The sequence below is a fragment of the Populus nigra genome, chromosome 7 (assembly GCF_951802175.1).
Source record: "Populus nigra chromosome 7, ddPopNigr1.1, whole genome shotgun sequence".
NCBI classification, from domain to species: domain Eukaryota; kingdom Viridiplantae; phylum Streptophyta; class Magnoliopsida; order Malpighiales; family Salicaceae; genus Populus; species Populus nigra.
In genome coordinates this window covers 19,672,915-19,694,121 of record NC_084858.1, presented here as the reverse complement: position 1 = coordinate 19,694,121, position 21,207 = coordinate 19,672,915, and the positions used below count along the sequence as shown (strand labels likewise).

The following is a 21,207-nucleotide window of genomic DNA, read 5'->3' as shown; positions in this document are numbered from 1 at the left end:
TTTTCATTTTTTTTATCCCATCTGGAACCTTCATGGGCTGCACGTTAATGTTTCATGTTTTAACTCTCTTTGTACTTTGAATATTTCTTCTGTGTTTACACACCAGGAATTTAATTAAAATATTCCCTTAGTCAATTTCTTGATTATTAATATGATTCTTGAGACGTTTTGCCCAAGTTAATTCAGGGGCTGGCAGAAAAGCTATGTCTACTGGTATCTTCTGTCGCATTAAGCCCTTGCTCTTTGGAGGCAGGACTTCTAGATTTGAGGTATAAATTTTTTCCAGTTTTTCTTTCTTATATTTTTCACTTGCAATCTCGATAATATGCTAGTGATTATGATTCATACTGTAGAGAAAAATATTTGTTCCAAAGTGAGAGAATGCTTTAGGCACAGGTTAATACCATGAGTTCTCCACTAAATTTTATGTTCATCTTGTCAACTATATTCTGCGTAGTCATATGTGTTTTCATGCCAGGAAGGTTTATGTTCCTCTGACAGCCATTCATGGCACTTCCCTGCTCCTTGACCAAGTCCCTATCATTTTTTTTAATTCCTATAGACTTGCTAATGTTAGCTTTGGTTTCTTTTTCCTCAAATTCATCTAAATTTCCAGAATTGAAATAGTTTTTGTATCAGAATCTTAATAATCTAGCATCAAGAGTTTGAATCTCACAACCTTTATTCCATCTAATTAAATTAATAAAATCAAGCATGCTGTGGAATTCTTAATGTTTTTCGCTCATGTCAACTTGATTTTAATGTATGATAAATTAGGAACATCTGGTAACAGCATTGGCTTATCAATGTTGACAGAAACAAGAGTACTATTGCAGGTAGTGAAAAGAGCTCACTTGGTCAAGGATAAGAAGAAGGAATCAGAAGAACCGAAGATGGAACGTTCACGTTCACGTGGATCTTCAGGCAACTTCATTTTGATGATGGAGCTTAGGAAGAAAATCATTACCTTCAGAGACATCATTGACCTACCACCTTTTGATGCTTCTATGAGCATAAACGAGGTACCATAGCACAAAATCGTCTGTTGAATGAAGTTAGAACACAACACCATGCTTTGAATCTCTGAACATTTATCTGTGTTGCAGCTGGTGATAGGAACAATGAGAGATCTGCACAAGTTTTACCCTGAAATCATACCCAGTAGTCAACTGTATGAAATTAAGGGATCATCTATCGATAAGGTTTTCTATTTAGTTCCATCATGACCACTCCATGGCAGTTGTTGGATGCAATTCTTTTAAGATTTCGAAGCTGATCATCTAAATGCATGCTCAAACAGGTTCTGAAATATTTTTGTGAGGCTTTGAGGTCAATTGGGGATTCATGGATGATGAATCAAGAGTGGATGGACAAAGCTACATACAACATGTACAATAACAGTGATCAAAGGATCAGTTCGGAACAAGCAGGTATGATACAACTTTTCCAGAATTTAGTCAGCAGTATATTTTTATCCACGTTTTCGGATCTTGTAAGAAAAAAAATGGATCAAGTTGTTTGAAAGAATTTTGGAAAGAGTGCATCGTACTGAAGAGCTTGGCTTTTTCCATTTAATATCTCCTTGCACAGCTAGTCTGAAGTTTCATGATTGAAGGTGATTACTTCTCTTTCTTTTTTTCTGAATTTTTAGTTGAAATTGCTTCGGCAACACTCACCTGCATGATTAAGATAGCACGAGAAATGTTTGATGCGCTGGATGAATATGAGCTAAATAAAGACATTCAACGATCCAACGCCTTCAGCAAAATCTTGATGGAATCCTCTTCAGAAAACAACAGCTATAGCCCATGTTGTGCTTCTCCAGAGACTCCTACATCAGTGCTTCCCGAGTTTTCGGGTTCTCCTGCTTCTGGAGAATTTTCAAATTTTTATAGCTCTTCTCCTCTTCTCAGATCTCTGAGAGTTCAAGCACTTGAAAAATTGAACCCCATGGACATAAAACGTCTCTCATTCCACATGCCTTCAAACCTGGAAATTCTAGACGGCAGCAGTTTGAAACGAAAGGACAGAGTGGATGATGAAACAATGACAGAAGTGGAAGCAAAGCACAAGCCATTGTTCGAAAGGAGCAATTCAGAAGAAAGCAGCAATTGTGAGGAACTGATGTTTGAAATAGAAGCAAGCAGTAATTGTGATGTGAAAAAAGCTGCTGACCTTGAGGATCACAGCGATTACAGCCTCAAGCGTGGAATGCCACAGATTACAGCAGCTGAGACCACTCCAGTGATAGCTGAAGCCATAACGCCACCAGCTGCATTGTCAGTCAATGCATCACCAGTTCCACCAGCACAGCCTCACATATCCTCACCCATGATGGTAGACATTGTGGCCACACCATCACTACCATCTACTCCTCCACCAATGAAGCTGCAACCAGATGTAGCAACCACACAGCCACCACCTCCAACTCCACCTCCACCACCACCATTCGTGCTGCAGCCAGCGACTTTTACAGTGGCTAGCGTACCACGTCAACCACCTACTATGTCAAGAACTGTAACAGCACCCCCGCTACCACCTCCACCACCACCTATGGCATCTGGAACTGCAGCAGCAGCACCCCCGCCCCCGCCCCCGCCCCCGCCCCCGCGTATGTTATCAGGAACTGGAACAGCAGCACCAATGCTGCCACCACCACCACCACCTCAAACATCAACTGCAAGAAACGCACCACCTCCTCCCCCACCACTCATGATGTCTTCAAAAGGAACGATGCCATTGCCACCGCCGCCACCTATGCCTCTCGGAAATGGAGCTGCTCCCCCACCTCCTCCACCTGGTGCAGCAAGATCCTTACGCCCCAAGAAAGCACAGACTAAATTGAAGAGATCAAGTCAGATGGGTAATTTGTATCGAGTGCTTAAGGGGAAGGTGGAAGGAGGAAATCAACTTACTAAATCACCTACTGGAAGAAGGGGTCCAGCTTCGAGCAGTGCTGGCGGAAAGCAGGGAATGGCTGATGCACTAGCAGAGATTACAAAGAGGTACGTATTGCTTTCTAAGGAACTCTAACATTAAGAAATAATCTGTTTGGTTAAATTTTATTTCAAGGGAATGGAAAAGGTCATAAATGAGAACCAAATGAGTTTCTTTCTTTGTGCCTCAGATCAGCATACTTCCAACAAATTGAAGAAGATGTTCAAAAGTATTCAAAGGAAATCACAGAGCTGAAGGCTGCCATCAGTACTTTCAAAACAAAGGACATGACAGAGTTGATCAAGTTCCATAAGCATGTCGAATCAATTCTTGAGAAATTAACTGATGAAACACAGGTTAATATAACAGAAAAAGTTTGTTATTTTCACTACTCTTCAACGTCCGCATGTCCTGTTCAATTTCTATATCATCATGACCTGTATTTCCTTGCATTGCAGGTGCTTGCAAGGTTTGAAGGTTTCCCTCAAAAAAAGCTGGAAGCATTAAGGACAGCAGCTGCCCTAGGCTCAAAGTTGAATGGCGTAGTGTCTGAATTGAAAAATTGGAAGGTAGAGCCCCCATTAGGCCAGCTTCTTGACAAGACAGAACGTTACTTCAACAAGGTAACTTTGTCATAGTCCTGAACCTCATTGTAAGACAATCTTCATTATTTGCAAGATTTTTTACATGCAGCTAAAAGAATTAATAACATACAGATCAAAGGAGACCTTGACGCCTTGGAGAGGACAAAAGATGAAGAATCCAAGAAATTTCAAAGTCACAACATCGACTTCGACTTCCATATTCTTGTACAAATCAAGGAATCAATGGTGGATGTTTCTTCGAGCTGCATGGAATTGGCACTCAAGGTAGATTCGCCTATGGATTAACATTTTGTTTCAAACTAGAAGCTCAATTCACACAACTTGAGGATCATTTCCAGAAGATGATTTGACTTTGAAGAGGATTTATTTTTACCATTTTCTTCTGCTTTTGAATATATTCAGGAGAGGAGGCAAACAAAAGCTGCAGAGACAGCAGTATCTGGAACCAAAACAGAACCTAGAAGTAAGATGCTTTGGAGGGCTTTCCAATTCGCATTCCGGGTTTATAGCTTTGCTGGTGGACATGATGATCGAGCTGACATGCTGACAAGAGAATTGGCCCATGAAATAGAGACTGATCCTCATCATCAATGAATAATTAAAAACCACTAAAAGAAAAGAGAAACCCCACTAGAGTATATACATATGTTTATATTCTATACGGCATTGTATGAGAAAAGTGAGTAGATTGACGGCGATGGAACATCTTTAGATACAACTTTTGCTTGCTATTTTGATGAGCTAGGACTTAGAACTGCTTCAAGTTTCTATGCTACGATATTCTCTATGAAACTTTGAGTCACAACTCTAGCTATTCTACTCCTATTTGTAATAAGTAATTCTTGAGGTGCATGTTCTTAAGGGATTGATTCTTTGCCCCTTTTTTTTTCAATAAATTAATTGATGGTTTAGGGATTTGGACTTGTACAAGAACCTCATTTTTGAAAAAATGTGGCTACCAATTATCCTATGCCTCGGCACGGCCATGTAGTTTATTATTATTTCTAATTTATACTTTTCATTTGTAGTTTCAAATTTCATTGTCCTTGTCTTATCTTTCGATTTGATGTTGTTGAATCACACCTCAAGTTCTTGTTGGAAAATATCTATGTCGTTTTCATTTTAATTCATGAGGACCCATCATTGAAATTTTGCTTCATTTGATTAAAGACTTTTCGAAATTTCATAAGCATGATCAGCATTTTAGGCTATCTCAAATATAAGCTTGTTTGCACAGAACTGCAATGAAGATTAATTTGCATAAAAAAAAGAAATTGCAATGAAGGTAACATTTCTGTTCTTTATCAATTTTTTTTTATTTATCTTGAAGACAACATTTCCTTGCTTGATTAATCAAGATCAGTACATGGATCAGAAGAACAAAAGGTAACCACTTATCTCTTAATCAGCAAGCTAAAAGAGAAGCAAAATACATACATATACGTATCTCTCAATCTTGATGATGATATCTTTAGAGTGATCATTCATTTGTATACTCAATCTTGACGCCACCAATATTAACAGGGTTCTTACCAGACCTAGGCACCAAAGTCACCACCAAGCTATCATCACCTTCAGCTTCCAAATTGTCCAGCAATTCGTTAATCGCCAGTGTCAAACGAGCCTTCCTTTCGGTCCTACTCCTATGAGGCACATTCACAAAGCTCCCAGCAAACTCAGCCTTGTCTGGTCCTCTGAGTGATTGATCACCCTCATCGTTAACATAAACATCAAACTTCACAAACTCTCCTCTCTCAAAATCAACCCCTTCTATCACTAAAACTTCCTCTTCATCTTGTTTCTCCTTCTTACTTCTTGATTTCTTTGGCCTCGAAACCTCAGTACTAATCACTTTATCTAAATCTAAAGGGAACGCACTGATTGGTGTTAGCACCATATTCTTTGTTTCAGCTGCTTGTGCCACCTTGCCGTGATCAAAATCCCTTATCCCTCTTCTGGTTTTCTCTACAGCTGAGACTGGCTTAGCATCATTGACATATGCATCACTAAGAATACTGCTTGCATAATAAAGGCCCCCTAAACCAAGGATGACATCTCTTCTTGTGGTAGGGCTTCGAGGATCACGATCATTAGTAGCTTTACTTGAAACAGCACTAGGGGTTGAATGGTACTTGGATACTTTTGGGGAGGAGGGGCAGAAGGAGGAGGTCCTAAAAGTGGTTGGGGAGAACGCTAAAGTAAAGAATCTAGAGAAATGAGCCATGGTTCCCTTCGTTTTTATGGCCAGATACAGGATAATGCTCCATGTTTATTTATTTATTCAAGATAAAGAATAACAAGGCATCAAAATAATTGCCGTCGCTAGATATATAGTCAACTGTAGAGATGCGTCAGCAATGATGTCCGAGCCTTAAGCCTTAAGGTGCCGTGCTATGCATCCACCGTAAATTTCTCTGGTGGTGGATGAGATATAGAAGAACATCGTGTGGATATTCCATTTCCATAACTTTCCATGGCATTGACATACTGTGTAAACTTGGGATTTTTGGTTTCACAAGATAAGATGGCTTAAATCTTTAATGGGCTTTTAGTTTATAAAGCGTTTTTCAGTTTGGTTCATTGTTTTTGTTTCTGAAACTGAACAGACTGAATTTTTTTAAGAGTTTTTTAATTAAAATTAAAAAAAATAATAATCGAAATACCATTCATTAGGTTAAATTGAGTCAATTTTTACTGGTACATCGGATGATTAGTTAATATTTGTTTTGTTTTTTTAATGATTTTGATATATTAATATTAAAATTTTTAAAAAAATCCAATAAGGTATCAATTCATATTTTCTTCCTTATTTATATCATTCCACTGAATAAAATCGAATAATTAAATTTATATTTTTAATTAGTTTGAATTTAAAAATAACTCAAACTTATAATTATTAAAAACAAACTTAAAATCTAATCAATTTAACAACCCATTTTATTAGTTTTTTTTAGAATTTGCCACTTTAATTAATTCCTCGATGAGACCACTTCGAAGAGAGGAATGCGCCACTAGCATGAGGAGCAGTTTCTTGAGAGGGAAAACTGTCACCCTCTCCCTCCATGATCCTCACTAGCAACTAAATTTGGTTACTAAAATAAGTTTCCATGGAGGTAACCACCCTTATACCGCATCCTTTCTCCAGCCATCACAAATAGTATGATCAGGTCACACCAAGTCTGGTCACAGATACTAGTATACTTCAAGTATGTTCGATGTTTTATTTGGATGGAGAAAAGCTTCAAAGTGGTAATTTTAGTCAGCCAATGTTATCCATAATCCATAGTTAATTTCATTTCTGTGTGCTTAATTATGTTCTTATTAGCCATCTGGACTCAGTTTTTTCTTTTCTTATGATTAGAGAACATGCATGTTGTCAATTTGCAGCGAGAAATCAATTAAGCTACTTCATTGCCGCCTTAATTTACTGAAGAGAAAGAGGTACTCAATTGTAAGGCAATTACGTGAGGACATTGCTCAGCTTCTCAAGATTGGTCAAAATGAGGCTGCTTTTGCCAGGGTAGTCCCTCTCCTGCTCTTTTAATTCATCACTTGAGACTTTTTTTTTCTCTTCTTTTTGCTTGCTTCGAATTGGAAAATAATGGTGTTGGACCACTAATGAAGTGCTGGTAGTTATTGGATTTTCCTGTTGTAGCTTCCAGAGTTTGAGATGAATAGGAAAATCCAATAACAGCAACTTCATTGCAGTTATTTTACCTCTGAAAGATTATGCAGGCAAAACTGAGGATTCAGGATGGATTATTTACAATGGCTCAGGCCTGTTGAAAGGGGCCTGAAATATTACTCTTCCTGTAATTATAATTATCATACAGCTTTTCAGAACCCTTTTGAGTTTCACTTGAGTCCCACATTGATAATTAAGTTGCTGTGTTGAATCAACTCTGTGTCGGAAACATGCATTCATTTTGATCGTTAAGCTTATATAAGCAAGGAGAAAGCTAGAAAACTGAATAATCACTAGAGTAATCCTGTATTAGAACCTTGCCTTAACTTGAACAAAGCACTGTACAAAATCTTATAATTCTGGTGAATACAGTTTCATATTGATTGCTGACGTAGCTTTAGCAAGCTTGCAATAAGGCCATTTGTAAATGAATCACAATTGAATTTATTTGCCTTTTGATTTTAATGATCATTGACATTTAAATATTACACATGTTTGGCAAAATTTTATGCTTTCATTTTCCTTGAAATCTTGTTCAGTCCACGAGAATTTGATCTGTTGCTGTTGCTATTCCGCGAAGTTAATTTTCCTCGCATTTCTCAGGTTGAACAGCTTCTCAAGGACCAGAGCTTATTGGATGCATATGATCTGGTGGACCACAACTGTGAATTTATCATTCTTCACTTTCCATACATTCGCAAACACAAGTATGATATAGTTATAAAGCTACTCTTTGTAGAGTTAGATCAACTATACAATCAAAACCAGGCATATAACTCTTATGCATTGCTAGAATTGTTACATTTTCTGCACGTAAAGATCAAGTGGCAACTGAAATCCTAAGGTTCTTCTGGTAGACATTTAGTGCTGTTACATTGTTGTGTGTCTGTACTGTATAAAATATTAAGTTGATGCGTGACTTCAGCTTTTCTACTTTAATGTGGAAGATGATCATTTTGAATATAAGTTCTTAATCTTGATTTCAGGGACCGTCCGAAAGATATCAATGAAGCAGTTTCAACATTGATATTTGCTGCTGCATGGTTTGGGGATCTGCCAGAGCTCCGAGCGATCAGAAAGCTTTTTGGTAAGCGCTACGGGCAGAAATTCATTAAGGATGTACCTGCATTGCAGTCTGGAAACCTTGTCAATCATGAGGTTGGCAATTGTCAAAGTTTGAGCCAACATGTCTTCCTCAATTCTTCTTACGTGGAATTTCATCCCTTCAAGCTTTGTTTTCGATGTTGTCACTCTTAATAAGCATTGCATTTATGTCACAGATTATGGAGAAACTACGTTTAAAGTTCATCAGTGATAGTGTGAAACTAAAATTGATCAATGAAATAGCCATGGATTATGGCCTCCAGCTGTGGTACTTGGGGTGTGATAACAGGCCCAAACAACATCTTTTGCAGGTAGGCTTACCCCACAATTCATTTTTCTGAATTATGGCCTTATACCAAGTCTTTTTATTTAGACTTTTTTATGAGAAACTCTATAATTTAGTTTAAAATCTTTGGTATCACCCAATTGCAGATGCCTGGAAACACAGATCATCAACTGGAGAGGTTTGTTTTCGAGGAAGATGCTGGTGTCAGTTATAACAGCACCAGTGTGGCAATGGTGCTAGCTTCATATGCTAAGCATAGCCCTGATATTCCATCTGAATTAACCATCCATCCTTCGGACAAGGCTCCTATGCACAAAAAAGCAGTCCATACAGAGAATCATTCTCAATACAAGTATATGTATGAACTACCTGATCAAAGTGATTTCGAAAGTTCCGGCTCAAACAGCATGTCCGAAGACTCTTTCAAAGGTAATGCTGATATTGCAAGAACAGCAACTCCAGAGATTTCATTTCAGTATCACAAGAGAACTGTCTATGTTGATGAAGTGGAGGAATTTGAGTTTAATGGTGAGGACAAAAGGTTATTTTTGTTTAATGCATCCCCCCGTCCCTTAATTGACAACTACGGTGTTGATGGATCTACACTGTTGGCTTTATCCCACCATGGTTATAGTGAAGGCAATTGCAACAGACCTGAACCTGAGGATAAGATAGCATTGTCAAGGAAAACTCATGAAAGGATCAGGAACTCATATGGTCACAGGTTGGAAAGGAGAGTTGATACCAAGAACAATCGTAAGTACGAATCTTTTCTGACACCAGTAAACACGAAAGGCAACGATTGCGTGGTCTTCAACGGTCAATTTTGCAACTTTTCACCATGTCAGAAACAGTTCTATCATCGAGTTTTTCATTTTCAAAATAAGCAGAGGACAATGATGCCAGCCAAAGAACGCAGGAGTGCCTCATTGGCATGCTATGATATTTTGTCCAAACCAGTGAAAGGGTATGTTCAGTCCTGTAAACGCAGCAGCAGATTAAGCCCTGAAAAGAAGTTTAGATGCTGCTTGGAGAAATCATGCTATAAATGTGATGGTCAGGTAAATGGTACTCAAACTCAAGAGAACAAGAAATTAATGGAAACTGAAGAATCATCAGATTGTCCAGCAAGATATGCCTCTTCTTATGATTCCTCTTCACAGGGGCCTAGTCCTGGTTCAAGAAACAAGACAGTCCCACCAAAAAGGCTAAAGGGCATGACCGTCCCTGACAATGATAACCAGTCAATTTCTTCTCAGCTTGAGCTTTCAAAAGGAAGCACGGCCTCATCTTGTAGCCATGTACATCCAAAGCTCCCGGACTACGATGAGATAGCAGCTAAATTCATAGCTCTCAAGAAAGAGCATCAACTAAGAACCAATGCAGCTAGGCATGGCTTGAATATCACATGAGACCAGCTGCATAAGCATGCACCATGTATACAGACTGTAGATATGGTCCTCCCATCTGGTGATTTTCAAGTCATTCATACATATTCACTCACCATTTTTTTTTTTGGCTCCATTATTGCCTTTGTATTTGAGATCTTCATGACATCATCCATTCTAATTTGCGCATTACTTGTCTTATCGTCTTTCTACAGAATCAAAAGGGAACTTAACACAAATTTACTTGAACATCTACATTAATAATAAAAAAAAGGGAACTTAGCTTTAATCTTTTGGTTTATGATCCCTTCTATGTCCAATCGATATAATATTTTTATGCTCCATTATTGGCAAGAGATTCCACAAATAACATATTATTTTGTGGGAGAGATGCCTAATGATGTGATTAAATACTGCAATTGTACGTCATGAGATAGTGCAAATGAAGTTGGATTGCATTTGGTTAAAAGAGAGGTTGTTGTTTATGGCTGTCTTTCATATGATTCTTCTCGTAGGTAACGGTAGGGATGTTCACGGTTTGGTTCGGTTCGGTTTTTATCAAAAAAAGTAACCAAACCAAATTTTTTTTTAAAAAAAAAAAACCGAAACCGAACCGAAACCGGTTCAAACCGACCGGTTTCGGTTCGGTTCGGTTCGGTTTTTTAGAGCAAAAACCGGTTCAAACCGGTTTGGCTCGGTTTTTTCGGTTTGGCTCGGTTTTGGCTCGGTTTGGCTCGGTTTTTTCGGTTTGGCTCGGTTTTGACTCGGTTTGGCTCGGTTTTTTTCCGGTTTTTTCAGTTCCGGTTCGGTTCGGTTCGGTTTTTCCGGTTCTAGATTTAAAAAACCGAAACCAAACCGAACCGGTCGGTTTTTTCAAAATTTTAATCGGTTTAATCGGTTTTTTTTCACGGTTCGGTTTTTTCGGTTATTTTTTTTCCGGTTTTCTCGGTTTAATCGGTTTTTCGATTTTTTTGAACACCCCTAGGTAACGGTGTGGAATCCACTTTACATATAGGTGCTATCTTTTTACTCTCTTTTCTTCACATGATTCCTGCACATTGCAAATCTGAAAAAAAAAAAAAAAAAAAACTATTGAGAAACCATCAAGATTATTTTTTAGATAATCATTTTTAAAAAAGGTATAAAATCTAGGGTTGTTTAACTATTTTGTAACCCTAATAAATTGAATAATATCACACTTAGCTAACTATCCTGGATTTAGTATTATTATTAAACTCAATCCAATTCGATCTGGTTCTTGATTCAAGTTGAGTGTTCAAAAAAATCAAGCTATTATTGATTCGGTTAATCCGGTAAGTCAATTCATTATTTGATTGATCTGGTCAAAATTCAAGTTGATATTTTAAATAAAATAAAACGAAATCATTTTATTTTTTAAAAAATAATTTAATAACTCAGGTTAATTTACCAACCTATAATAAACCCTCAAGTCGAGTTTAATGAACATATTATTTACTCTTCCTTTTTCTATTCCACTTTTTTTTTTCATGGTTGTATCTTATATTTTCCTTCCAAACTCCTGTACATGTGATAATATCCCATAATAATAATATGAAAAAAACCCAATAGTTTGGAATTGTAATTAAGAGTAATTAAATTTTGACATTATAAACTTTGTAAATAAAATCTATGCATGATAAAAATATAATTCAATATTCAGTAATTAAAATCAAGATGTTCTTATTAAGATAAGATCATGGAAGTTGTTGTAGCTAGCTAAATAATTATTGAAAGATGGTCTCAATCTTTACGGTCACATCTATCCTTACATCAACCATCTCAATCGGCACTTATCTTTCATCATATAATTTAAAATGTTTTTGATATCATCCTTTTAGTTCCACAAAATTTCAATCTTACAGCTAACCATTAATTAGCTTTTATTTAATTAGGTTTTTGAGCTTTATTTCTTAAGGACTTTAGATGTTTTCATGAGATAAGTGGGGATTTGAGAGGGAAAATGGGAGAAAAGTAATAATTTTACAATATTTATTTAGTGATCGTTTATTTAAGTTTCTCAACCTGTTTTTTTGGAAAGAAAATAGATTAAAAGGCATTATTTTTCATGCTTCTCGACTTTTAAAAAACAAAATGCAGGTTGAGATAAATGGGGTTAAGAGCGGAGTTGTGGTAGCAATGGTAGTTCAAAGTATTTTTCACTTAAAAATACATTAAAATAAAAATTATTTATTTTCAAAAAATTATTTTTAACATCAATACATCAAAATGATCTAAAAATTAAAAAAAATCATTTTAAATAAAAAAAATTTTAAAATTTTTAGGAAGACGATGAAACACACTTGAAAGTGTTTGGAAACGCGGGTCAACTCATGTTTTTAAAAAATTCAATTTTTTACTGTTTTGGATTGTTTTAATACATTTCATAATGAAAAGCACTTTGAAAAATAACCTCAATCACACTTCTACACATGCCCGGAGAAAAGGGCAATATTGAAAATCTTAAGAAATAAAGAAAATGAGAGATTCTAAACTATTAGGATAGAAGAAAAACATTGATGAATCTATGACGACAAAAATATAGTTTACCCATAAATTTAATTACCCTCTTAAATATAAAAAAGAAAACTTGTTAATAAAGCATCATCACTGTTCATCTATTTTTCAGGATTTACTTGTCTTAATTAACCCATGTCAAGAAGTAAAACCACTCGTTCTTATAGGCTTGTTTATAGCTGAATTTATTATAATAATAACGATAACGTTTATTTTATAGTATTTATTAACTTAAGAAATACATTATTCAGTATTAAATAGTTGTTGCGTATAGAACGCTTTGGTGGCACCGTTCCTTCTTCTGTATGTTTGTGTTTGCATTGAGAGAGGGAAGATAGAGAAGGAAGAGACTTTTTTTTCTCTTTTTCTGGGATTTTAAAAGATGGGTTCTTCAACACTGTTACTGTTAGTGGTTTTTGTGTTTGATCTGGTTGCTTTTGCTCTTGCTGTTGCTGCTGAACAGAGAAGGAATACTGTAAGTTATTTTTTTTCTTTTTTTTGTGAAGTTTTTTGCTGCTGCTGTTGTTATTAACTTATTATAGTTGTGGTGGTGGTGGTGGTGGTTTTTTTATGCTTTTTGCTTTGTGGGTTGTAGAGATAAGAGGGTTTTTGTTAAACTGCTTGTGCAAAAATTAGAAAGATGTTGACTTTTCTATTTTTGGGCTTCTTTGAATGCCTAGTTGGTTCTGGTTTACTTTTCTTGTTCTTCAAGTATAGTTGGTTTTGCTTGAAAGTTTTTGATGCATGATGTGGTGATTTCTAGTCAGTGTTTGGTCTGTGAAATTTGTTAGCTTTGAGCAACCAAAAACTTTGAAGGGGGGGAAATACAGTAAGGGAAGAGAATAAGGTATTTGTTTCAGCTATTTGTAGAATTATTTACTAGATTTGGTTTTTAAGTTCTTTGTTGGTGTTATATGTTTGTTTGTAAAAACTATTAGGTTAAGAATCTTAAGATAGAGAAAAGGCTCGACATTTTCCACTGTGATCTGGAGAAATTTAAAGAATTTATTTTCAAGTTCCATATGCTACGGTCGATGCCTTGTCGTGGCTTATGTTGAGTGTTTTCTTATTCCTAAGGTCTACACTGCCTTTTGATTTTACTGTTAGGTTAAGAATGCTACTGAAAGCATATAAAGATGGAATTTACCTAGTAAACTTATTAAAACTGTTTAGAAAACTGTAACTGGGTGCCCAAGTTTAATATTTGCTATGTAGCCAGCTTGTAACCGGCGAGGCATTAAACGTAGTTGGCTTTGAATTGGACTTAGGTGGATGTGGAGACCATGGTCTATTCACGATTGCATGGATTTAATCCCTGGAATGCTTTTAAGAGCATTGGTTAAATGGTCTCTGGCTTCTGTACATCACGGTTGGATACTGGGTAGCAAGAAAAACTTAGTATCCTGCATATGACCTGCTGTAATTGGGTTGTTCTGTGCATTTTGTAGACTTGTAGATTCATGAATCTAAGTTTCTGTTAATGATATCACACCAAGGATATAACCAAATTACTAAATACCTTGTTGATTGAGAAAATTAATTAGTAACTTGTTCCTTTCCCTTTTCGTTTCTGCCAAAATCTGCCACCAGAGAAAATGAGCAATTGCAGACCACACCAGTTTCCTGAATCTCTGATGGACCAATTTCAACTTATCCTTGTCTTCTTTTGCAGGCAAAAATTGAAAAAGTGGGAAATGATAGCTATTGTCGTTATGATTCAGACATTGCAACTGGATTAGGAGTCGGTTCACTCCTCTTCCTTATGGCTAGTCAACTCCTAATAATGGTAGCTAGTCGATGTTTGTGTTGTGGGAAGGCTATGAGACCTAGTGGTTCTAGAGCATGTGCGATCGTCCTGTTTATCACTTGTTGGTATGTGCATAAACAAACTTTCCAAACCATGTTAGAGAGTGAGAGAGAGAGAGAGAGAGATGCTATTTTCCATTTTCGCTAATTTGCTCATTGCATCCTTGTACCAGGGTATTCTTCTTTATTGCTGAGATCTGCTTGCTAGTGGCTTCTGTTCGTAATGGTTACCACACCAAGTACTTATCAGATCCTTCTCACTCTTGCCAGAAAGTGAGAAAGGGAATTTTTGGAGCTGGAGCTGCATTTGTTGTCCTGACAGGCATAGTATCTGAGCTTTACTATGTTAGCTATTCCAAGGCTAATGATGAACAACCATCTTATGACAGAGACACTGGTATAAGAATGGGGAATCTGTAACCTGAGCTGATTTGGATTGAGGAAGAAGAAAGTATTGAGTCTGTATAACTCAGTTTAGTTGACCTGCATATTGTGATTGTGATCTTGTTTTATATTGCATTGGTCTCTTATTAGTCTGTAATTAATACTGCTCTTGTTCATCATTTTTTAGCGTTTTGATACCCTAGGATTTACCATCTACATTTCAAAGAAAGAGCTGAAAGGTTGCAACCAGAGCATCGCTTCAACCAATTAAAATTGTCATAGGCCTATATATTTGAACTGGATTTGATAGTGTTTCTTGGAGATCATGTATATTTTCCCTTCATTGTATGACACTTACTGGTCATATACCAGAAATCAGCAGTTCTCTTCTCTTTCTTCAGGCGAAGACAGAAGCCATTTTTCATAGTTTTTCAGGTGAAGACTAGCATCATCTTCAGTTAAAACTTACTTGTAGACATTTGAAATGAATTTTGTCCAAATAATGGATTCCTGGAAGCTAAATGTCTTATAGGCTTATAGTCACCGGTCCATTCTTTCATTCAAAATGTGGTGGTTGCCGTCCCATATCAGTTTCTGCCCCCATGGTATTTGGCCTCTTGCTTTGTAATGGACCCAAAAATTGGACATAACGCATGTAGAACATGTGCACCGGCCAATAAACAAATTTGATCATTGCAACCAGTGTAAACCCCACAAGGAAGAAGAAACAATAACCTGTCACTGAGACATCTCTTCTGTTTCTAGCCATAGAAAGTGCTTGGCATAATTTCCCAGAAATATCAAGTTTGTGATTGAACAAGTTGAATCAGCCTTTCCTTTTCCTGCTTGTAGCATCAATAACACCACTTGAAAAGAGGCTAAAATGTAATATCTGATTAGAGGCATTGTCGGCTTGTCCAAGGAAGGACCCTCCAGAATCAGAATATATAAAATAATTTCATTAGATGAATAATCCATCATTAAATAAACTTATTTTCAAAGACCATATATTTAAAAGATCCTTATAATTTACTCGGAGAAGGACTGTAGCCAGGTGGATTTGAATGTTCAAGAGGCAAGCTAGTACTTAACCAAAACTTCCTGGCTCGCTGGTCATCAATTCAGACATTTTTTTTATAGCAGGTCACTGAAGGAGCCCACAATTGACCTGAATTATCCCACAATCAACAGCATGCTTCGCCATTAAAGAAAAAGGAGACCAAGCCCTGTGATTACATTTTCAAGTCTCTGTCTTGTTTGAATCACATATTTAAAAGTATCTGGTTAATCAATATACACCATTATTTGCATTTATCACACTGAAACTCTTATCTTAAAATCTTAATTAAAAAAACTATTATTTATAGTTTTTTTTAACCAAAACTACAAAAACTATCACGATCTTAAAGACTTACGCTTGTTCTCGCTCAACTGCAGTACTGAGGGGATAAGAACAAACATTCTGGAAAAATTTATAATAACATTAATATACAGTAAAAGCCATCAAGTGCCCAGTTAGGTTTCAAGAGAATCAAGAAGAACTCATAATCAGAATTCTAAAATGCTCAAGAATTTTTGCAGAAACTACTTTACAGCAAGAATATGTGTCAGGGCTAGAAAAAGAGAATGATTCTGAGCAAGTGGTGAGAAAACAAGTCCATGAAATGTTATTATTTGAGATTTCCAAAAAAGTATACATATCCACAGGAATCTTCCATCACATCTACTAATACCCCAGCCTAGCTGGAGAAGACCCCATCACTCCAGTCTCAACTTAGATACCCTTCTCTAGCACAACGTGAACCCTAACCCCTTAGCTTACTTCACATGAAATACTTCTGCATTGGAATTGAAACATATGTGAGTAGGATAAGGAAAGAAAAAAACTACACAAATAGACACGTTATATGATAGCCTGAAGCTGAAACTGAGAAAAAAAAAGAGGACAGCTTCAAACAGGATACATCTAACTAGCTATAATAGTTAAGACACATTAATATATGACTGTGATATTACAAATGAGACTGACCTTTCACACAAAAACACTCAATTACTTGGAAAAAGAAAGAAAGAAAGAGGATTTATCCACACTTCTAATAAGGTTAATTAATAAAGACCTTAGTTATGGTTTGATTTCAGAATCATCCCATGTGACATTGAGATCAGTAGAGACATAATTCTCTATATCATCCCAATTCCAGTAATTTGTCATGTCCATTCCACTGCTTGTATTTGGCACTTGCCATGGTTGAGCGATAGCGCTACTTGTGGAAGGCATGATGGTGGTGATGGTTGAGTCCTCCATGGATTCTCCCGAGTAGTTATAAACATTTAAGGGCTGAAAGGAGCTGGTGCAAAGTGAAGATGGCTGTGTGTCGAAAGAACTTGGACAAGGAAAGAGTGAGCCTTGAATTTGAGGTAGAGACAAAGATGAACCCAAAAGGACACCATTGTTGTTGGTGTTGAAACTTTTGGTATCCAAGTTGTTGCAGCTGATTGAATTCTGTTGCAGAACTGAAGATGGTGGATTGATCATTGCTTGATACAGAATTCCAGATAAATTCTTTTGATCACCAAGTACAAGATCAGGAAGATTCTGCTTTTGTTGCTGAGCTTGAATTGGCAGCTGGGGGTTAACCCTATTGATCATATTGTTGCTATTATCGGTTCTTGGAGCAGCGGTGCTTGCTGTGTTTGTGGAGGTGGTGGTGTCAGCACTTGTTTTTGATGTTTTCGGCCTCTTGTTTTTCCGGCCACCACCAACAGGAACATTTCGGAGGGTACCACCTTTAGTCCAGTGTCTCTTGCAAGTCTTGCAAAAATGCCTAGGCTGTGACTTGTTGTAGTTGTTGTAGTAACAAAACTTCGTGTTTGTTGACTCACACCTTGGACACTTCAAGGACTCGGATTGCAGCTGGTTTTGTTGCTGTTGCCTCCTTACTGCAGGAGGTTTAGGCAGCTCCAAAGTCCGTTCCTGCAATAGGGTCTGGCTCCAATCTAACCCGTTACTAGTAACCTGCTTAGAACTCAACCCCATCTCATACAAACACCCCACAACAACTAAGAAAATCAACCAAGAGATCAGTGACAAGAAGCAAGTGCTTTTCTCTGTATTCAGACAACCAAAACAAACAAATTCTAGCTAGCCTTTGGACCTTGGAGCAAGAAGAGAAATCAAAATGAAGAATAACAAGAGGATGAGGTTGTCCCTTGTGAGCCAAACAGTGAGGAAATATTGCTCAAGGGAAACTGGTGATACGATGGTGGCAAATGTTGCTAGGAAAAGGGTAGGAAGGTGATGAGGAGAGAGCATGACTATTTTAGTCTCTTATCTACCTTACTCTAGTCTCCCTATATACCTATCTACTAAACTATCTGTTTAAAGGGTAAAATTAATGATGATAATAAGAATTTAAGCGATCATGATTACTCAAACTAGCTTCCTTGTGGTCCATGAAAGCTTTGAGTGATTTACTTGGCTAATGGAGGTCTGTGATTTTGGTAAAATATGTGGGCAATATACCTGGTAGGCTGGTACCGTTCCCTTCCCTCTCCACGCAATTTCATAGAAAGGAGGGACGTTATTTACTTACTGTTTCCGGCCCCACAGCTTGACCCGGGGTCTTCTACAGGTTTCAAATAGGTAAAAATCATGTTTATAATTTATCTGATTCAATCCAGGTGATTTATTACATCACCCTCAAATCTAGGTCCTTCAGTATTATCCAAGCAAAACCCGAGTTGTGTATTTCTATTTTTTAATTCATCTAAAATATATAAAATTATTTTATTTTATTTTTTTTATAACCTATATTTATGTAAATTATTTCTTAACTTGGTAGAATATATATATATATATATATATATATATATATATATATATATATATATAAAAATCAGGTTTATTATTGATCTGGTTAAACTTAAATAATCTGTTAGGTCAATCCAAAACCCGGTTGATCCAGTATTATCCAAGCAAGACCTTGAGTTTTTTTTTATATTTTTTTAATAAACTTTAAAAATATAAAATTATTTTATTTTATTTTATTAAGTTAATATTTTTTTATAATCTATATTTACATAAATTATTTTTTAATTTTTTAACGTGTATGTATATATATATATATATATATAACATTCACTTGTGATATATATTTTTTTAATTGTTTTATATAAAATATTAAAATCTTAAATATTTTTTTATTTTTTTAAATTAACTTAAATTACCCTTATAACCGAGACTTGACTCGTTATTCAAGTGAACCCCTTATCAGATTTAATAACTATGCATTTACTTAGCCTTAAGGTAGTGGCGGGTTTCTTACACATGGATGTCTTGGTCCTTAAGGTGGTGGCGGGTTTATTACACGTGGATGTTTAGCCACCCTCGATCGTGCCGACCTACGAATGCATGAGGTGTAAAGAGGACGTCGATATGTTTCATGCTACCATATACTATACGCTATTCCTTAATTTAGAAGTCTTCGTGGGAGGGTAAACTAAGCCAAGGCACAGTAATTGGTTGACAAAATCGACACTTTTATTGTGCTGTCTTTTCGTATTCAATTATTCACAGTTACATGGTCCACACTGCACTGTAAATTAACTTTTTTAATATAAAAAATATTAAAAAAATTAAAATTAAAAAATATTATATCTATTTATAAAGTTAGATTTAGAAATCTTAAATTAGTTATCTTTGAGTAATATTTATAATATAAATAATAATATTTTTAATATTAATAATAATATTAAATTTACATGACCCAAATTTAAATGGATCTGCCTACAACGTCAAGCCCAAAAGCCTTGGGTCTGGCTTCAATACCAGATTTAAGAGCCCTAGATCCATGCAAGGTCGTGTTATAAAAGAATGATAACTAAATAAATTTTTTTTAATATTATAGCATGAAATTAAACAAAAAAAAGATTAATTGAAAAGAAAAAAAACAACAAAGCAAAGCACTATTCCAATTAATAGTGCTTTGCGAGGAGGGGTATAGTAAAATCCTCTCATGAGATCACGATAATTTAATGAAAAGTAAACAAAACAAATCATGAAGTTTAATTTTTAATCAAAGATATTAAAAGAAAAAATTGGAAGAAAAAAACTAATTAAGAAAACTTTTTTGAATCAACTGGGTTAACTCGCTAAATCAGGTTAATTCGTCAAACCTAAGATCCATGTTATGAGAATGTGGTAACTAAATAGAAAAAAATTAATATTAACAAACTAAATTAAACAAAAAAAATTAATTAAAAAGAAAAAAACAAAAACAAAAACAAAAACATATAACTAAAAGACATCTGCCTTTAACTGTGGATTTGCACAATGCAATACATAATGAAAATTTGACCTTTTTTAGTTATAGCTATGATATTAAAAGATAAAATTAGAAGAAAAAACTAATTAAGAAAAAGAAAAAAAAATTGAAGCAACTAGGTTAACCTGTCAAATCAAGTTAATCCATCAAACCTGGGATCCGTGTCATGAAAGTGTGATAACTAAATAGAAAAAAAAATATTAACGAACTAAATTAAAGAAAATAATTAAAAATAAAAAACAAAAAAACCTATCGGAAGAAAAAAAACTAATTAAGAAAACAAAAAAAATCTGAATCAACTAGGTTAACCTATCAAACCAGGTTAAGCCGTCAAACTTGGGATCCGTGTCATGAGAGTGTAATAACTAAATAGAAAAAAATTAATATTAACGAACTAAATAAACAAAAAAATAATTAAAAATAAAAAATAAAAAAACCTATCGGAAGGAAAAAAAACTAATTAAGAAAACGAAAAAAAATATAAATCAACTAGGTTAACTTGTTAAACTAAGTTAACCCGTTAAACTTGCGATCCGTGTCATGAGAGTATGATAACTAAATAGAAAAATTTTTAATATTAACAAACTAAATTAAATAAAAAAATTAATTAAAAAAAACTTATAACTAAAAAGCATTTGTCTTTTACTATGGATTTGCACAATACAATCCATAGTGAAAGACTTATGCCTTGTAGTTTATAGTTAATTTGATTTTGTGTTTAGAATTTTGTTAAAGTATTTTTAGCTTGAAAAATATTAAATTAATTTTATTATTAATTTTTGATGATTTTAATTTGCTGATGTTAAAAAAAATATTTTAATTCTTTTTTAAACAAATACACTTTTAAAAAAGAATTGTATTTTTTTATATATAATATCATGTTATTATATAGTTTTATAATATCAAGCTATTAATTAACATATAATAAAAGGCCTTGACATTTTAGTGCAGCAATGAACAGTGAAATGCTTTGGCCTTTTACAATTTGGACTTTATATTTTTTTGCAATTGCATTCTTCAATATTGAGTTTAATAGGTATTGGATTTCATAATTTTTTTTCATTATTTTATGTGGAGTTATCTTGATCTTATAACCCAGGTTTGGCAAGTTAACCCGGATTCATGACTTTTTTTGTTCTTTTTTTTAATTAAT

At 35.2% G+C, this 21,207-nt stretch overlaps 5 protein-coding genes and 1 long non-coding RNA gene across 6 annotated transcripts; 3 read left to right on the top strand and 3 right to left on the bottom strand.

Moving 5' to 3' along the window:
- Positions 1 to 16: 16 nt before the first annotated feature.
- LOC133699981 (uncharacterized protein At4g04980) lies at positions 17 to 4,577 on the top strand. Its single transcript, XM_062123531.1, has 9 exons — positions 17 to 269; positions 837 to 1,022; positions 1,107 to 1,202; positions 1,301 to 1,430; positions 1,652 to 3,005; positions 3,128 to 3,293; positions 3,396 to 3,560; positions 3,654 to 3,806; positions 3,945 to 4,577. The coding sequence occupies exons 1-9, from the start codon at positions 204 to 206 to the stop codon at positions 4,134 to 4,136; spliced, it is 2,508 nt and encodes an 835-aa protein (XP_061979515.1). The 5' UTR covers positions 17 to 203; the 3' UTR covers positions 4,137 to 4,577.
- LOC133699983 (uncharacterized) lies at positions 723 to 1,810 on the bottom strand. The gene is made up of 2 exons (XR_009843346.1): positions 1,677 to 1,810; positions 723 to 1,146 (listed from the first exon to the last, which is right to left on the bottom strand). It is a non-coding gene; the product is annotated as an uncharacterized LOC133699983 (long non-coding RNA).
- A 245-nt stretch (positions 4,578 to 4,822) lies between the features above and the next one.
- Positions 4,823 to 5,866, bottom strand: LOC133699982 (polyphenol oxidase, chloroplastic-like). Its single transcript, XM_062123532.1, has one exon. The coding sequence runs from the start codon at positions 5,764 to 5,766 to the stop codon at positions 5,023 to 5,025; it is 744 nt and encodes a 247-aa protein (XP_061979516.1). The 5' UTR covers positions 5,767 to 5,866; the 3' UTR covers positions 4,823 to 5,022.
- An 884-nt stretch (positions 5,867 to 6,750) lies between these two features.
- LOC133700147 (uncharacterized) lies at positions 6,751 to 10,258 on the top strand. The gene is made up of 6 exons (XM_062123697.1): positions 6,751 to 6,791; positions 6,930 to 7,062; positions 7,831 to 7,934; positions 8,214 to 8,385; positions 8,508 to 8,642; positions 8,734 to 10,258. Exons 1-6 carry the CDS (start codon positions 6,751 to 6,753, stop codon positions 10,027 to 10,029), a joined length of 1,881 nt encoding a protein of 626 aa, XP_061979681.1. The 3' UTR covers positions 10,030 to 10,258.
- Positions 10,259 to 12,702: 2,444 nt separating this feature from the next.
- On the top strand, positions 12,703 to 15,130 carry LOC133698801 (uncharacterized). Its single transcript, XM_062121873.1, has 3 exons — positions 12,703 to 13,015; positions 14,213 to 14,412; positions 14,520 to 15,130. The coding sequence occupies exons 1-3, from the start codon at positions 12,923 to 12,925 to the stop codon at positions 14,764 to 14,766; spliced, it is 540 nt and encodes a 179-aa protein (XP_061977857.1). The 5' UTR covers positions 12,703 to 12,922; the 3' UTR covers positions 14,767 to 15,130.
- Positions 15,131 to 16,374: 1,244 nt separating this feature from the next.
- Positions 16,375 to 18,244, bottom strand: LOC133698625 (dof zinc finger protein 4-like). Its single transcript, XM_062121617.1, has 2 exons — positions 16,848 to 18,244; positions 16,375 to 16,568 (listed from the first exon to the last, which is right to left on the bottom strand). Exon 1 carries the CDS (start codon positions 17,765 to 17,767, stop codon positions 16,853 to 16,855), a length of 915 nt encoding a protein of 304 aa, XP_061977601.1. The 5' UTR covers positions 17,768 to 18,244; the 3' UTR covers positions 16,375 to 16,568; positions 16,848 to 16,852.
- Between the last annotated feature and the right edge of the window lie 2,963 nt (positions 18,245 to 21,207).

Coding starts and splice junctions, on each gene's coding strand:
- LOC133699981 (XM_062123531.1), top strand. CDS start 204: ATGTCTACTGGTATCTTCTGTCGCATTAAGCCCTTGCTCTTTGGAGGC. Junction 270..836: donor GCAGGACTTCTAGATTTGAG/GTATAAATTTTT, acceptor GTACTATTGCAG/GTAGTGAAAAGAGCTCACTT. Junction 1,431..1,651: donor GATCAGTTCGGAACAAGCAG/GTATGATACAAC, acceptor CTGAATTTTTAG/TTGAAATTGCTTCGGCAACA.
- LOC133699982 (XM_062123532.1), bottom strand. CDS start 5,766: ATGGCTCATTTCTCTAGATTCTTTACTTTAGCGTTCTCCCCAACCACT.
- LOC133700147 (XM_062123697.1), top strand. CDS start 6,751: ATGTTCGATGTTTTATTTGGATGGAGAAAAGCTTCAAAGTG. Junction 6,792..6,929: donor TGGAGAAAAGCTTCAAAGTG/GTAATTTTAGTC, acceptor GTCAATTTGCAG/CGAGAAATCAATTAAGCTAC. Junction 7,063..7,830: donor ATGAGGCTGCTTTTGCCAGG/GTAGTCCCTCTC, acceptor CGCATTTCTCAG/GTTGAACAGCTTCTCAAGGA.
- LOC133698801 (XM_062121873.1), top strand. CDS start 12,923: ATGGGTTCTTCAACACTGTTACTGTTAGTGGTTTTTGTGTTTGATCTG. Junction 13,016..14,212: donor CTGAACAGAGAAGGAATACT/GTAAGTTATTTT, acceptor CTTCTTTTGCAG/GCAAAAATTGAAAAAGTGGG. Junction 14,413..14,519: donor GTCCTGTTTATCACTTGTTG/GTATGTGCATAA, acceptor TCCTTGTACCAG/GGTATTCTTCTTTATTGCTG.
- LOC133698625 (XM_062121617.1), bottom strand. CDS start 17,767: ATGGGGTTGAGTTCTAAGCAGGTTACTAGTAACGGGTTAGATTGGAGC.